The sequence below is a fragment of the Sus scrofa genome, chromosome 6 (genome assembly GCF_000003025.6).
Source record: "Sus scrofa isolate TJ Tabasco breed Duroc chromosome 6, Sscrofa11.1, whole genome shotgun sequence".
Classification (NCBI taxonomy): Eukaryota; Metazoa; Chordata; class Mammalia; order Artiodactyla; family Suidae; genus Sus; species Sus scrofa.
The window spans coordinates 27965444-27981912 of NC_010448.4; the positions used below are offsets into that span (position 1 = coordinate 27965444).

The window sequence follows — 16469 nt, forward strand, 5'->3', positions numbered from 1 at the left end:
CATCCACAAGTGGGCTCTCAAGAGATGCCTGCTGGAGTGAGGGTAGGGGTTAAGGAGTGGCTGTGTGTTCCAGAGCTTTCTTCCCAAAGACTGCTCAGTAGCTGGTTAGTGCAGAAGTACCCCAGCCTGGGGAGAGCCCTCAGTCACAGGCAAGCCTGGAAGCCTGTAGTACTTAAGGATAAAAGGCTTCTTGCCACATTGACTGCAGGAAATGCGGTAGCCCTAGCATAGTCATCCCCACTCCACTACAAAGAGTATCTCTTTTTTCCACACTGATCCCTCTCCCAAAGGAGCTTCTTTCAAATCATTTTCTAGAACAAGGACTACCTCAGGCTCTGAAGACAGGACCTCAACTCCTCAGAGCCAGCGTTTCAGTAGCTGGCGCGTCCTCATGCCTCAGAGAGCTACCTTCCCGCTCAACCCTTCCGTTCTTCCCACAGCCGTGACATTCACCTGCCCATACACTGCCTTGCCTGAGTCAACATCTCCAAGCACTGAGATATGAAGACCTTCACACCGTCAGAGGCGCAGTCCCACTCTTCAGACCTGGAGTCTCCCACACCCTCAGAGCTAGAACACTTCAACTCTCAAAGCAGGCACATTCTTCCTACTCCTCAAAACTAGCCTCCAAGCCCTTCTAGGCTGGGGCTTTACCCATCCTCAGCGTCCCAGAACCGGGTCCCTAACCCCACGACCCTAATCCTCCGCCACCTCGCTCCCATTCGCTGTTTTAGTGTTTTCTGTGCCCACACCAGGGTGGGCTCCATACCATGGTCTAGGCTCCTGAGGCAGGGGGCAGGCGCGTGACGCTGGCAATAACGGTTACCAGGAGTGGGGCGGGCGGGGCGCGGGGCGGGGCGGGGCCTGGCGGCGCGGGGCGGGGCTTGACGCGCGCTTGGCTGCCTCGAGGGCCGCAGCGACAGGTGAGCGGCGCTGCGGTGCAGGCGGGCGGGGATGGCGGAGCAGTGGGATCTGGACGAGGAGGGCATCCGCCGCCTGGGGGCGCTGACCCTGGAGCAACCGGGTAGGACCAGGCGGAGAGAGCCTGGGCCGGGAGCGTGGGTTCCGAGGCTGAGGGGAGAAACCTGAGGGGGAGGCAGAGGAATCTGACGTAGACGCGGGGGAACCGCGGCGGCGGAGCGGTCCCTGAGGGGGAGGAGGGGTTGTTGAGGCAGAAGGGTTACACTGAGGTAGAGATGAAGAAATTGAAGTAACCGGGGAGTCTGGGGCGGAGGACAAGGAATTGAGGGAGGAGCGAAGTCTAAAATGCAGAGGAACGGAGTTCCCGTTGTGGCTCAAGAAGCCAACTAGTATCCATGAGGATGCCGGTTGCATCCCTGCCTCCGGCGTTGCCGTGAGCTGTGGTGTAGGTCGCAGACGTGGCTCGGATCCCTTGTTGCTGTGGCTGTAGAGTAGGCTGGTAACTACAGCTCCGATTCAACCCCTAGCCTGGGAACCTCCATATGCCGCAAATACGACCCTAAACAAAACACAAAACAAAATGCAGAGGGAGAAACAGACCCTGAGGCTGGAAACGGAACTGGACAGAGTTTGAACTAGTGGAAAGAACCTGCCCTAGAAGGGCATTAAGGGGAGAAGGAAAGCGCTGAGAAGGACGTTTGAGGTCGGAGTGCTATTGAGGAGCCACGAAAGACATTAGTTTTGCAGTTTCAGTAAACTTCTGACCTAGGAGGGCTTTTCCTAGTTGGAGTGAAATGGAAAAGAATGTTCCTTTATTAGCCCCTCGCTATTCCAGTTTTGCCTCAAGAGCGTTGCCATTTCTTTGAACCATCTGGAAGTGTAGTCTCCCTTTGAAACTCGAAAAAAGGGCCTGATGTGAAACGAATAGCTTAGATCAGTGCCCCAGCCTTGACTTTGTCCTAGAAGTAATACTGCCAGAGTGACTGCTGACCTCAGCTTTGACCTGGGGTCTGACTCTGCCAGCTTGCTTTCTGAGTTTCTAAGGAGTAGAAATATTGGAAAAGTTATCAGCGTTTCTGATTCAACTTTTACCCTTCCTGAGTTCACTTTATGTTATTGCTATGCCCTGTATTAAATGCTTTCCTTGCATTATTTAACCCCATAACAAGCCTATGAAGCAGAGGCTATTACTGTTCCTAGTTTACAGATGAGTAAAATTAGTTTTAAACTTTTGCTGAAGTTGCACAGCGCAAAGTGATGCAGCCAGGGTTTAACCTAGGACTGATTTCAGAGCCTGTGCTCTAACTGTATCAAAAAGTTGCCTTTCTTGCTTCCTCTAGTACTTTTCATTTGTGGGATGTGCAATAACTTGGTTTTATTTTATTTAAAAATTACTTATTATTTAAAATTTATCAAGATTAGTACATGACAGTAACAAATACTACGTGAGTGCACAAAGAGGATATTAATCTTCTCTTCTTGTGGAAATCTCACAGCTTTCCCTGAAGATAATGGTTTGATGTGTAGATAAATAGATGGATGGAGTTTCCATCTTGGCACAGTGGAAAGGAATCCGACTAAGAACCATGAGGTTTTGGGTTCAATCCCTGGCCTCGCTCAGTGGGTTAAGGATCCAGCATTGTCCTGAGCTGTAGTGTGGGTCGCAGATGCGGCTCGGATCTGGCGCTGCTTGTGGCTTGGTGTAGGCCAGCAGCTGCAGCTCAGATTAGACACCTAGGGTGGGAATCTCCATATGCCTCAAGTGTGGCCCTAAAAAGCAAAAAAAAAAAAAAAAAAAAAAAAAGATTGATTAGATATTTCAGGTTTATTTTTTCTTTTCCAAACTACTTTGGGTTCCCCTAATTTACAGGTTACTTAAGATAAAGCTTCATTGGATTGACATATTGTTGTACCTTTCTTTTTAAAAAATTTGTTCAATTTGATTTGAGGGAGGTGCACATACCCCTTCCAATTCTCCAGCTAGAACAATATGTGGCAAGGTTTTCTTTTCTTTTTTCTTTTTTCCTCATGTTTGCTTGTTTTATTACAGGCATGTTACAGAACAAAGTTAATTGTATTCATTTTGACAATTCAAATAGCACAAAAGTATCTAAAGTAAAAGAATGTTCTTCCCTCTCCTTCCTCCCATACCATTGCTTATACACATATACACAGATAGATCTTTGTATTTTTTTAAGGAATAGAACATATATATTATTCAGCAATTTGCTTTTTTACTTACCAGTAAAACACAGATATTTTTCAGTTAAATGAATGTGCTAGTAAACTCATTCTAAAATTCTTCTGTAAAAATATCACAGTGGTCACCCACCTCTGGGGAAAGAGGCTTCCACTTTTTGTACTTTTCTGTACTGATCGAACACTTATGTAATAAGTGTTAATTTCTTTTTAATGTCCAAAAAGATAATCTTGGTGGTACCACTTAGACCTTTTTTGATTTTTTTGTTATATTTCTCTGCACTAAAAATCTTATAAATGTTTATCTTTTGTCTTGTAGAAAATTTTCATCTTAAGTTAGTCAAGTTTATTTTTCCTTATGATGTGTGATTTTTTTGTTTTATTTACTTATTTATTTTAAATTTTATTACAGTGTTTTATTTATGAAGTTTTCCTCTATATTGATATAATAGGTTCCTATGTTTTTTTCTAAAAATTCTGCAGCTTTGCTTTTCACATTAAGTCTAATCTATCTGGAGTTTGTTTTTATATATGATATGTGATATAACTTTATTTTTTAAATATTGATAGCCAGTTTTCCCAGATTCTATTTATAGTGTTCCTTGTGGTGTATTCCAAGTTGCTTTATAAATGTAGGTGTCTTTCTGGATTCTCTGTTCTGTCCCATTTTTCTTTTTGCCTGTTCCTACACCAATATCACACCCTCACACTCTTGTAATTACCATGGCTTAACAGTAAATCTTGATACCAGGTAAAAACCAGTGCCCTTCTTCCCTTTGCCTCCTCTTCCTCCTAGTTCAAAATTATATAGGCTATTCTTGGTCTTTTATTTTCTCCTAAGAATTTTAGATCAGCTCCTCAGTTTCCATGAAAACATTTTAAAAAGGAGTGTGACCTGATCCAGTACTCATTTTTATTTTTTAATTGGTTGATTGATTTTTTTTTTTTTTTTGGCCATACCCATGGGATGTGGAAATTGCTGGGCCAGGGAGTGAACCCATGCCACAGCAAGCAGCCTGAGCCGCTGCAGTGACAACTGCCGGATCCTTAACCTACCGCATCACAAGAGTACTCCCAATATTCATTTAAGAAATATGATTCTTGGGAGTTACCATCATGGTGCAGCAGAAACGAATGCGACTAGTATCCCTTAAGATGTGGGTTCCATCCCTAGGCTCTCTCAGTGGGTTAGGGATTTGGAGTTGCCAGTGAGCTGTGGTGTAGGTTACAGATGTGGCTCACATCCCTCTGTGATGCAGGCCAGCAGCTATACCTGCACCCTAGCCTAGGAGCTTCCATATGCCACAGGTGCAGGCCTAAAAAGCAAAAAAAGAAAGAAAAAGAGAGATTCTTGTGCATTTAGAGGTCTGTTACAGTAGTTCAGGTAAGAGGTAATCAGTAGCTTGGGTAGGATGACAGTGGGAATAAAAAGAAGTGTATGGAGTCAAGGTGTATTTTGTGGGCACTCAGGTGGGACCTTTTTTTTTTTTTTTTTTTTTTTGGCTTTTAAGGGCCACAGATGTGGCATATGGAAATTCCCAGGCCAGGGGTTGAATCAGAGCTATAGCTGCCAGCCTACGCCACAACCACAGCAACGCCAGATCCTCAATGCAGTGAGCAGGGCCAGGGATTGAACCTGCATCCTCATGGATACTAGTTAGATTCTTAACCTGCTGAACCACAAGGAGAACTCCAGACAGGTGAGACTTACAAAAGAGTTGAATGTGGGAGATGAGGAAAAAGAAAATTCCAAGATAACAGTCTTGGGAGTTCCCATCGTGGCTCAGTGGTTAAGAAATCCGACTAGTATACATGAGGACTCTGGTTCGATCCCTGGCCTCACTCAGTGGGTTAAGGATCTGGCATTCACGGAGACATAGCTCAGATCCCGCATTGCTATGGCTGTGGTGTAGGCCAGTGGCTACAGCTCCGATTGGGCCCCTACCCTGGGAACCTCTATATGCTGTGGGTGCAGCCCTAAAAAGACAAAAAAAAAAAAAAAAAAAAAAAACAAAAAAACACAAAAAACAAAAAACGCAAAGATAACAGTCTTGGTTTAAGTTATTCCTGGTTGGATGGTTAGTGCTATTTATTGAGTGTGAGAGAGAGAAGACTATGAGAAAAGAGGATATCAAGAGTACTGTTTTGAGCATGTTAGGTTTAAAATACCCATTAGACAGGAGTTCCCATCGTGACTCAGTGGTTTATGAACCCGACTAGGAACCATGAGGTTGCAGGTTCGATCCCTGCCCTTGCTCAGTGGGTTAAGGATCCGGCGTTGCCGTGAGCTGTGGTGTGGGTCGCAGACCCGGCTCGTATCCTGCATTGCTGTGGCTGTGGCATAGGCCGGTGGCTACAGTTCTGATTGGACCCCTAGCCTGGGAACCTCCATGTGCCACAGGAGCAGCTCAAGAAAAGGCAAAAAGACAAAATAATAATAATAATAATAAATAAAAAATAAAAATACCCATTAGACATTCACTTGTGGGATTTTTAGCAGGCAATTGGTAATATGAGTTGATCTTGGTGGAGAGGTCAGGATTAGAGATGTAAAATTTGGGGAGAGTAGCAAATAAGTCATGTTTAAAGTTGCAGAAATTTTGCCTAGAAAAGACAAAAAGACAAAAAAAAAAAAAAAGGAAAAAAAAATAAAGGATACTATATGAAGAAGGGAATGGTTACTTGTGCCAAAAGCTCTCGACAGGCTGAGCAAGTTAAATGCAGAGAAATGTCTGTCAGATTTGGTGACATGGAATTCATTGGTTACTCTAGGGAAGAGTGGAGAGGAGGGAAGTTAGACTGGGTTGGGATGAAAATGGAATGATATGTGAGAAAGAAGAGATAGTGAAGTTAACTTTTGCTGAGAATTTGCTATAAGGGAGGATACAGAGTGAAATATTAGCTGGAGGATATGATATAGGATCAAGAACAGATTCTTTAAAAATATACTGCAAAAATAAAATAAAATAGAATAAAAATATAATATACTAGAGCGTGTTTGTAAGTTAATGATAATTATTTGGTAGCAAGGTAAAATATGTAATTATATACTTTTGGGCTTTGAATAATAATTCAATTAATTAACTTATATGGGTAATGTAGTAATTATACAGTGAAAAGTAATTCTTTTCTTTTCTTTTTTTTTTTTTTTTTTTTTTTTGGTCTTTTTAGGGCCGTACCTGCAACATATGGAGGTTCCTAGGCTAGGGGTTGAATCGGAGCTGTAGCTGCCAGCCTATGCTAGAGCCATAGCAACAAAGATCCGAGCTGCCTCTGCGACCTACACCACAGCTCACAGCAACGCCAGACCCTTAACCCAATGAGCGAGGCCAGGGATCAAACCCGTGTCCTCATGGATGCTATTCAGGTTCAATAACCACTGAGCCACACTGAGAACTCCAAAAAGTAATTCTTGACTCCACACACCCTTATCTGGCCCTGGCCCAGTTCTCCTTTCTAAAGACAATCACTGTTACTAATATTTTGGATCACTTTCCTGAAACATTCTCTCTATATATGAGCATGTGTACTTATTTTATAATGTTTTATTATGGCAATTCACAAATACACACAAGAGTAGAAACAAGAGAATAATGAACTCCCATCAACCCATGTCAACAGTTATCATCAATTCATGGCCAATCTTCGTTGCTTATCTTCTACTCACCCTCAACCCCCTGAACTGTTGATTTTTTTTTATTAATAATTTTTTTTTATTTTCCCACTGTACAGCAAGGGGGTCAGGTTATCCTTACATGTATACATTACAATTACATTTTTTCCCCCACCCTTTCTTCTGTTGCTACATGAGTATCTAGACAAAGTTCTCAATGCTATTCAGCAGGATCTCCTTGTAAATCTATTCTAAGTTGTGTCTGATAAGCCCAAGCTCCCGATCCCTCCCCCTCCCTCCCCCTCCCATCAGGCAGCCACAAGTCTCTTCTCCAAGTCCATGATTTTCTTTTCTGAGGAGACTGAACTGTTGATTTTGAGGCAAATCCCAGTCATATGATTTAACCCATGAATAATTTAGTATGTATCATCAAAAGATGAGAACGTTTGGAGTTCACATCCTGGCGCAGCAGAAACGAATATAATTAGGAACCATGAGGTTGCAGGTTTGATCCCTGGCCTTGCTCAGTAGGTTAAGGATCCAGCATTGCCGTGAGCTGTGGTGTAGGTTGCAGACGTGGCTGGGATCTGGCGTTTTGCTGTGGCTCTGGCGTAGGCTGGCAGCAACAGCTCCCATTAGACTCCTAGCCTGGGAACTTCCATATGCCTTGGGAGCAGCCCTAAAAAGACAAAAGACAACAACAACAAAAAAAGATTAGAACTTATTTAAAAAATCATGTATAAAACCTAAAAATATTTTACAGTAATTTCTTAATATTATCAAATATCCACCTAGTTTCCTCATTTCCCCACTGTCCTATAAATTATCTATATAAGGTCTATTGCAATTGGTTGATGTTTATCTTAAATATTATTTGATGTATAGGTTCCTCCTTTTTTTTCTTCTTGCATTTCTATTGTTTTTGAAGAAACTAGTCATTTGTCCTAAGTATTTTTTTACAATCTGGATTTTGCTCATTATATTCTTTTTTTTTTTTTTTTTCCTGTCTTTCCAGGGCCACACCGTGGCATATGGAAGTTCCCAAGCTAGGGGTCTAATCAGAGCTGTAGCCACTAGCCACCGCCACAGCAAGGTCAGATCCGAGCCGCATTTTCCACCTACACCACAGCTCACGGCACCACCAGATCCTTTACCCACTGAGTGAGGCCAGCAGTCAAACCGCAACCTCATGATTCTTAGTCGGATTTTTTTCCACTGTGCCATGACAGGAACTCTTAATTTAAGAATTATTTTTATTAGTTGTAATACTTCTATAAAAAGATAATTCCTGGGGTTCCTGTTGTGGATCAGTGGAAAAGAAGCTGACTAGAATCCATGGGGATGTGGGTTTGATCTCTGGCCTCGCTCAGTGGATTAAGGATCCAGCATTGCTGTGAGCAGTGGTGTAGGTTACAGAAATGGCTCGGATCCCCTATTGCTGTGGCTGTGGTGTAGGCCTGTGGCTGCAGCTCAGATTCTACCCCTAGCCTGGGAACGTCCATATGATGCAGGTTCGGCCCTAAAAAGCAAATAAATAAATAAATAAATAAATTTCCTCACAGTAATTCTTTGGTTATCCTGAGGCACAGTTTGCATTTGGAAAGACAGGATAAAGGCTTGGTATTTTTCATGTTATTTACCAGTTTTTGGAAAAATGAGTTGTTTTCTTAGCATCCTCCAAAGGTGACCAATGAGGGTTGTTTCATTTTCTTTTTTTTTTAAATTACTCCAGTGAATTTATCACATCTGTAGTTGTATAATGATCATCACAGTCCAATTTCACAGGATTTCCATCCCACAACCCAAGCACATCCCCCCACCCCCAAACGGTCTCCTCCAGAGACCATAAGTTTTTCAATGTCTGTGAGTCAGCATCTGTTCTGCAAAGAAGTTCAGTCTGTCCTTTTTTCGGATTCCACATGTCAGTGAAAGCATTGGATGTTGGTGTCTCATTGTATGGCTGACTTCACGTAGCATGATAATTTCTAGGTCCATCCATGTTGCTAAAAATGCTGGTATTTCGTTCTTTTTAATGGCTGAGTAATATTCCATTGTGTAAATGTACCACATCTTCTTGATCCACTCCTCTGTCGATGGACAGTTAGGTTGTTTCCATGTCTTGGCTATTGCAAGGAGTGCTGCAATGAACATCGGAGTACATGTGTCTTTGCGAGTCATGTTTTTCTCCGGATAGATGCGCAAGAGTGGGATTGCTGGATCAAATGGTAGTTCTGTTTTTAGTTTTCTGAGGAATCTCTGTACTGTTTTCCACAGTGGTTGCACCAATTTACAATTCCACCAACAGTGTGCTAGGGTTCCTTTTTCTCCACACTGTCTCCAGCACTTATTGTTTGTACACTTTTGGATGATGGCCATTCTGGCTGGTGTAAGGTGGTACCTCATCATGGTTTTGATGTGCATTTCTCTCATAATGAGTGATGTTGAACATCTTTTCATGTGTTTCTCGGCCATCTGTATGTCTTCTTTGGAGAACTGTCTGTTTAGATCTTCTGCCCATTTTTTGATGGGGTTATTTGTTTTTTTGGTATGGAGCTGCAGAAGTTGTTTATAAATTTAGGAGATTAATCCCTTGTCAGTCGATTCACTTGCAAAGATTTTCTCCCATTCTGTGGGTTGTCTTTTTGTGTTATTTAGGGTCTCCTTTGCTGCGCAGAAACTTTGAAGTTTGGTTATGTCTCATTTGTTTATTTTTGTTTTTGTTGTCAATACTCTGAGAGGTGGATATGAGATGTTGCTGTCATTTATGTCAGAGAGTGTTTGAACTATGTTTTCCTCTAGGAGTTTTATAGTGTCTGGTCTTATATCTAGGTCTTTAATCCATGTTGAGTTTATTTTTGTGTATGGTGTTAGGGAGTGATCTAATCTCATTCTTTTCCATGTGGCTGTCCAGTTTTCCCAGCACCACTTATTGAACAAGCTCTCCTTTCTCCATTGTATATTCTTGCTTCCTTTGTCATAGATGAGTTGGCTGTAGGTGCGTGGGTTTAATTCTGGGCTTTCTGTCCTGTTCCACTGATCTATATTTCTGTCTTTGTGCCAGTACTATGCAGTTTTGATGATTGTTGCTTTGTAGTATAGTCTGAAGTCCGGGAGCCTGATTCCTGCAGCTCCATTTTTCTTTTTCAGGATGTCTCTGGCTATTCTGGGTCTTTTGTGCTTCCAAACAAACTTTAAAATATTTTGTTCGAGTTCTGCGAAAAATGTCCTTGGTAGTTTGATAGGGATTGCATTGAATCTGTAGATTGCCTTAGGTAGTATAGTCATTTTGACAATATTGACTCTTCCAATCCAAGAGCATGGTATATCTTTCCATCTATTTGTGTCATCTTTGATTTCTTTCATCAGTTGCTTATAGTTTTCAGAGTACAGGTCTTTTGTCTCTTTAGGTAGGTTTACTCCTAGGTATTTTATTCTTTTGGATGAGATGGTAAATGGGGTTGCTTCCCTAATTTCTCTTTCTGCTCTTTCATTGTTAGTGTATAGTAATGCCATCGATTTCTGTGTATTGATTTTGTATCCTGCAACTTTGCCAAATTCGTGGATGAGCTCTAACAGTTTTCTTGTAGAGTCTAGGATTCTCTAGGTATAGCATCATGTCATCTGCAAATAGTGATAGTTTTACTTCTTCCTTTCCAATTTCGATTCCTTTTATTTCTTTTACTTCTCTGATTGCTGTGTGCTATGTTGAAGAGTAGTGGTAAGAGAGGACATCCTTGTCTTGTTCCTGATCTCAGCAGGAATTCTTTCAGCTTTTCACTTGAGAATGATGTTCACTGTGGGTTTGTCATATATGGTCTTTATCATGTTGAGGTAGGTTCCCGTTATGCCCACTTTCTGAAGGGATTTATCAGAAATGGGTATTGGATTTTGTCAAAGGATTTTTCTGCATCTATTGAGAGGATCATATGGTTTTTATTCTTCAGTTTGTTAATGTGGTGTATCACACTGATGGATTTGCGGATATTGAAGAACCCTTGCATCCCTGGGATAAATCCCACTTGATCATGATGTATAATCCTTTTAATGTATTGTTGGATGCAGTTTGCTAGTATTTTGTTGAGGAGTCATGGTCATTTTCTTAATAACTTTATAAACACATGGATTTAAATGTTTTTTGTATATTTAATCCATTGGAGTTATTATAATTGATCCTGAACCTGTCCCAAATTTGGCTAGTGGCAGATCTGTCAGGTTGATCCAGAGGCTTTTTTGTATTAAGTTTTATTTGAAACTCTTTCATCATAATTATAAATAAACTTTATTGAAGTTTATGAATGCCAGGAGTTCCCATCGTGGCACAGCAGAAATGAATCCGACTAGGAACCATGAGGTTGCAGGTTTGATCCCTGGCCTCACTCAGTGGGTTAAGGATCCAGCATTGCCGTGAGCTGTGGTATAGGTCACAGACGTGCCTCAGATCCTGTGTTGCTGTGGCTGTGGTGTAGCCAGCCGCTGTAGCTCTGATTCGACCTCTGGCCTGGGAACCTCCATATGCTGAGGGTGCAGCCCTAAAAAGACAAAAAGACAAAAAAAAAAAAAAGATTATGAATGCAGTTCCCAAGTGAACTATAAATGGTTTTCTATAAAGGGATAACTTGATATTTTCATGAATAAAGCATATTTTTGCCCATTGGGGTTATTGTAGCCCATACAGTAAAATTGAAAGATCCTTCTGTGTTCTTGACATCTGTGATGGGCAGTGTTTGATTTGTTCTCTAATATGTTTGTCTTCACTTTCTTTTTTTCTTTCTTCTTCTTTTTTTTTTTTTTTTTTGCTTTTTAGGACCTTACCTGAGGCATATGGATGTTCCCAGGCTAGGGGTCAAATTGGAGCTGTAGCCGCCAGCCTATGACACAGCCACAGCAACGCAGGATTCAAGCCGTGTCTGCAACCTACACCACAGCTCACGGCAATGCTGGATCCTTAACCCACGGAGTGAGACCAGGGATCGAACCTATACCTCTTGGATACTAGTCCGGCTTGTTACCTCTGAGCCACAATGGGAACTTCCTGTCTTCACTTTTGGTTTTTGGTTTTTTTTAGGGCCGCACCCTCAGCATATGGAAGATCCCAGGCTAGAGGTCCAAATAGAGCTGTTGCTGCTGGCCTACACCACAGCCACAGCAATGAAGAATCCGAGCCTCATCTGTGACCTACACCACAGATCACAGCAACTCCAGAACCTTAAACCACTGAGCGAGTCCAGGAATTGAACACAAAACCTCATGGTTCCTAGTTGGATTCATTTCCGCTGCTCCACGACAGGAACTCCTCACTTTCTTTATAACCATTGAAACCAAGTGCATAATTTCTTAAGACCTGTGCTTTCTATGGATCCTAAAAGATGCCTGTCCTTGTGGCAGTTTATCATTTGATTGATAATTTTGATTCCCTTTTAAAATGCTAAAATGTCTGCTCTTCAAAATAGACTGCAGTGAAAGGCATGAGAAATGCAGCAGGGCACTGATAGAAATCATAACAAACTTTAGCTTTTGTCCCATGGTAACAAGATTCTCAGTGTATTAGATCATTGCATACTACAGCACTCCCAACATGCTTCCCTCAAAGTCAGGAATTTTTTTTTTTTGGCTTTTTTTGAGATATAATTCACATCTTATAAAATTTAAAGTACACAGGAGTTCCCGTCATGGCTCAGCGGAAATGAATCTGATCAGGATCTATGAGGACACAGGTTCAATCCCTGGCCTTGCTCAGTGGGTTAAGGATCCAGCGTTGCCATGAGCTGTGGTGTAGGTTGCAGATGCAGCTTGGATCTGGCATTGCTGTGGCTGTGGTGTAAGCCAGCGGCTACAGCTCCAATTCGACCCCTAGCCTGGGAACCTCCATATGCCTCAGGTGCAACCCTAAGAAGGCAAAAAACAATTTTAACGTTTACAATTTAGTGTCAGTACATTGCACAACCATCACCACTGTCTAGTTCCAGAACGTTTTCATCAACCCAACAGAAACTCCATACCCATTAGGTAGTCAGTCCTTTCTAGCTCCCCCAGCCCCTGGCAACCACTGATTTGCTTTCTGTGTCTAAGGATTTGCTTGTTCATATCATACCAATGGAATCATACAATATGTGGCCTTTTCTTTCTTTCTTTCCTTTTTTTGCTTTTTAGGGTCACACCTGAGGCATGCAGAGGTTTCCAGGCTAGGGGTCCAATTCGAGCTATAGTTGCCTGTCACAGCCACAGCCACATCAGATCCAAGCTGTGTCTGTGACCTATACCACAGCTCATGGCAATGCCAGATCCTAACCCACTGAGCAAGGTCAGGGATTGAACCGGCAACGTCATGATACCTAGTCAGATTTGTTTTCACTTCGTCATGACGGGAACTCCAATATATGGCCTTTTTTGTCTGCCTTTTTTCTCTTAGCATGGTATCATGAAGGTTCATCCGTATTTTAGCACAAAGAGTACTTCATTCCTTTAAAAAATTCTTCTTTATTAATAGACTTTTTCTTTCTCTCTCTCTCTCTCTCTCTCTTTTTTTTTTTTTTTTTGTCTTTTTGCCTTTTCTTGAGCCTCTCCCGTGGTATATGGAGGTTCCCAGGCTAGGGGTCCAATTGGAGCTGTAGCCACCCGCCTACGCCAGAGCCACAGCAACGTGGGATCCAAGCCGCATCTGCAACCTACACCACAGCTTACGACAACGCCAGATCCTTAACCTACTGAGCAAGGCCAGGGATGGAACCCGCAACCTCATGGTTCCTAGTCGGATTCGTTAACCACTGCGCCATGACGGGAACTCCTATTGATAGACTTTAATTTTTTTCTCCCTTATCTGAGTTATAGTTCTCTGCCTTTTCATTTTTATAGGTTTTTGGTGTGGTGTCCTTTTTGCAGACAGTAGAGTTGTAGCCTCTCTTCTTTTTTTTTTTTCTATTACTCAAATGAATTTATCACATCTGTAGTTGTATAATGATCATAACAATCCAATTTCACAGGATTTCCATCTACCCTCTCTTATTTCTGATGTCTGCCCCCCTTGTGGCTGAAGTTGGTACGGGGGCTTGCTGTAGGCTTCCTGATGGGAAGGACTGGTGACTGCCCACTGGTAGGTGGTGCTGATTCGTATCCCTCTGGTGGATGGGCCTTTGTCTCTGAGCGAGATTACAGGCAGCTGGGGTGGGGGGTGCTCCGGGGTCTTTAGGCAGCCTCTTTACTAATGGGTGGGGCTGTGATCCCACCTAGATTATTGTTTGGCTTGGGGTTTCTCAGTGCTGATGGGTGGGGCCAGATTTCCCCAAAATGGCCACCACCAGAGAAACACACTGATGAATATTCTCTAGCGCTTTGCCTTCCCCTGTAATGAGCCACAGGCACGCCCTGTTTTCCCAGGAGATCTTCCAAGAACTGCAGTCAGGTCCGAGCCAAATTCCTATGGAGCCTCCGCTTTGCCCTGGGACCCAGTGCACATGAAAGTCTGTGTGCGCCTTTCAAGAATGGGGTCTCTGTTTCCCCCAGTCCCGTGGAACTCCTGCGCACAAGCCCCACTGGCCTTCATTGCCAGATGCTTCAGGGGCTCTTTCTCCCAATGCCAGATCCCTAGGCGTGGGGAGTTGACGTGGGGCTCAGAACTCTCACTCCTGTAGGTGAGTCTCTGTTATACAGTTGCTTTCCAGTCTGTGAGCTTCCCACCTGGGAGGTATGGGGTTGCTTATATCTTGTAATCGTCCCTCCTACCCCTTGATATGACCTCATCTTTGTTTTCTGGAATAGGATATCTTTTTGAAAGTTTCCAGTCCATTTGCTTGAGGGTTGTTCAGCATCTGGTTGTAATTTTGTTGTTTTTATGAGAGAAATTGAGCTCCAGTCCTTCTGTTCTGCCATCTTAATCCTATTTAATAGACTTTAATTTTTAAAGCAGTTTTAGGTCTATAAAAAAATTGATCAGAAAGTGCAAAGAAAAAAAAAAAGGTGCAAAGAGTTCCAGTATACTTTTCCCCTCATCACACCCACATCCCCTTACAGTTTCCCCTGTTGGTTTTTTTGTTTGTTTTTGCCTTTTAAGGGCCACACCTGTGGCATATGGAGGTTTCCAGGTTAGGGGTCATATTGGAGCTACAGCTGCTGGCCTACACCATGGCTCAGGGCAATGCTGGATTCTTAACCCACTGAGTAGGGCCAAGGATAGAACCTACGTCCTTGTGGGTGCTAGTCAGATTCATTTCTTCTGAGCCACGACAGGAACTCCAGTTTCCCCTATTGTTAATATCTTGCATTTGTGTGGTATATTTGTTATGATTGATTAGCCAATAATAATACATTATTATTAACTAAAGTCTATAGCTTATATTAGGGATCACAAATATGGATTTTGACAAATATATGTCCATCATTATAGTATCAACAGAGTAGTTTCACTGCCTTAAAAAATCTCCTATGCGCCACCTCTTCATCTCTCCCTCTCCCCTGAATCCCGGGCAACTACTGACCTTTCTCCTGTTGACTTTTTCAGAATGTCATATAGTTATAATCATATAGTATGTAACCCCTGGCACCCACTGGTTCTTTAAATGTTTTTTTTTTTTTTTCTTTTTAGGACCACATCAGTGGCATATGGAGGTTCCCAGGCTGGGAGTGAAATCAGAGCTGTAGCTGCCAGCCTACACCACAGTCACAGCCACAGCAACTCGAGACCCAAGCTGCATCTGCCACCTACACCACAGCTCACGACAACACTGGATTCTTAACCCCCTGACCGAGGTCAGAGATGAAACCCTCATTCCTCATGGAAACTAGTCAGGTTCATTAACCACTGAACCACTATTGTAACTCCTGATTCTTTAAATTTTAAAAAATCTTTCAATTGAGGTATAATTGACATATAACATTAAATTAGTTTCAAGTGTACAACATAATGGTTTGATGTTTGTATACATTGCAAAATGATCACCACAATAGGTGGGTAACATTTGTCATCTTACATAGTTACAAAAATATTTTTTTTTGCAATGACAACTTTAAGATCTAATATCTTAGCAGCTTTCAAATATACAATACAGTATTATTAAGTAGTCATCATCCTGTACATCACTGATCTTTTTAATGTTGCCTTTTTCAGAATGTTATATAGTTGAAATTATACATGTGTAACCTTTTCAGACTGACTTCTTTCACTTAGTAAAGTGTATTTAGGACTCCTTGTCTTTCTATGGCTTGATCGATGACTCATTTTATTGCTCAATAATATTCCATTATGTGAATATACTATAGTTTTATTTTTATTCATTTACTTTTGAAAGATATCTTCAATAAGTAAATGTTCCTAAGTTGTGGCAATTATGAATGTGGCTGCCATAAAAATTCACGTGCAGGTTTCTGTGTGGGCATAAACTTTCAGCTCATTCAAGTAAATACCAAGGAGCATAATTGATAGATCATATGGTGAAAGCCATGTTTAGTTTTGTAAGAAACTGCCAAACTATCTTCCAAAGTGGCTATTTATATAATTGCATTCCACTAGCAATGAATGAGAGTTCCTGTTGCCCCATGCTATAGTCTGATTGTGTCCACCCCTAACCCCTGCTAACAAATTCATATGTTGAAATCCTAAGGCGTAATGTGATGGTATTAAGAGGTGGGGGCCTCTGGGAGGTGATTAGGTCATGAAGGCCCTCCTAAAAAGGTTAATGACCTTATAAAAGAGAACAGAGAGGAAGTGTCCTTGCCCCTTTCCAGATGTGAGGATACATCAAGA

At 42.1% G+C, this 16469-nt stretch overlaps 2 protein-coding genes across 9 annotated transcripts in view; one reads left to right on the plus strand and one right to left on the minus strand.

The window, feature by feature from the left end:
* Positions 1-851, minus strand: part of KCTD19 (potassium channel tetramerization domain containing 19) — a 33512-nt gene extending 32661 nt beyond the window's left edge. For all 3 annotated transcript variants that reach the window (XM_005664423.2, XM_013998242.2, XM_003126929.3), the window contains exon 1: positions 770-851. In XM_005664423.2, coding sequence (XP_005664480.2) covers positions 770-772 — 3 coding nt within the window. In that variant the 5' untranslated portion in view covers positions 773-851. The remainder of the gene's footprint in view (positions 1-769) is intronic.
* Positions 1-16469, plus strand: part of LRRC36 (leucine rich repeat containing 36) — an 86546-nt gene that overhangs the window by 191 nt on the left and 69886 nt on the right. For 4 of the 6 annotated variants that reach the window (XM_005664430.2, XM_005664433.2, XM_005664436.2 and 1 more), the window contains exon 1: positions 930-1024. The exons of 1 other annotated variant lie outside the window; for it this stretch is intronic. In XM_005664430.2, the coding sequence (XP_005664487.2) occupies positions 955-1024 (70 nt within the window). In that variant the 5' untranslated portion in view covers positions 930-954. Of the gene's footprint in view, positions 1-929; positions 1025-14320; positions 14362-16469 lie in introns of those variants that run through there. One more of the 6 variants, XM_021094076.1, reaches the window with a different exon arrangement.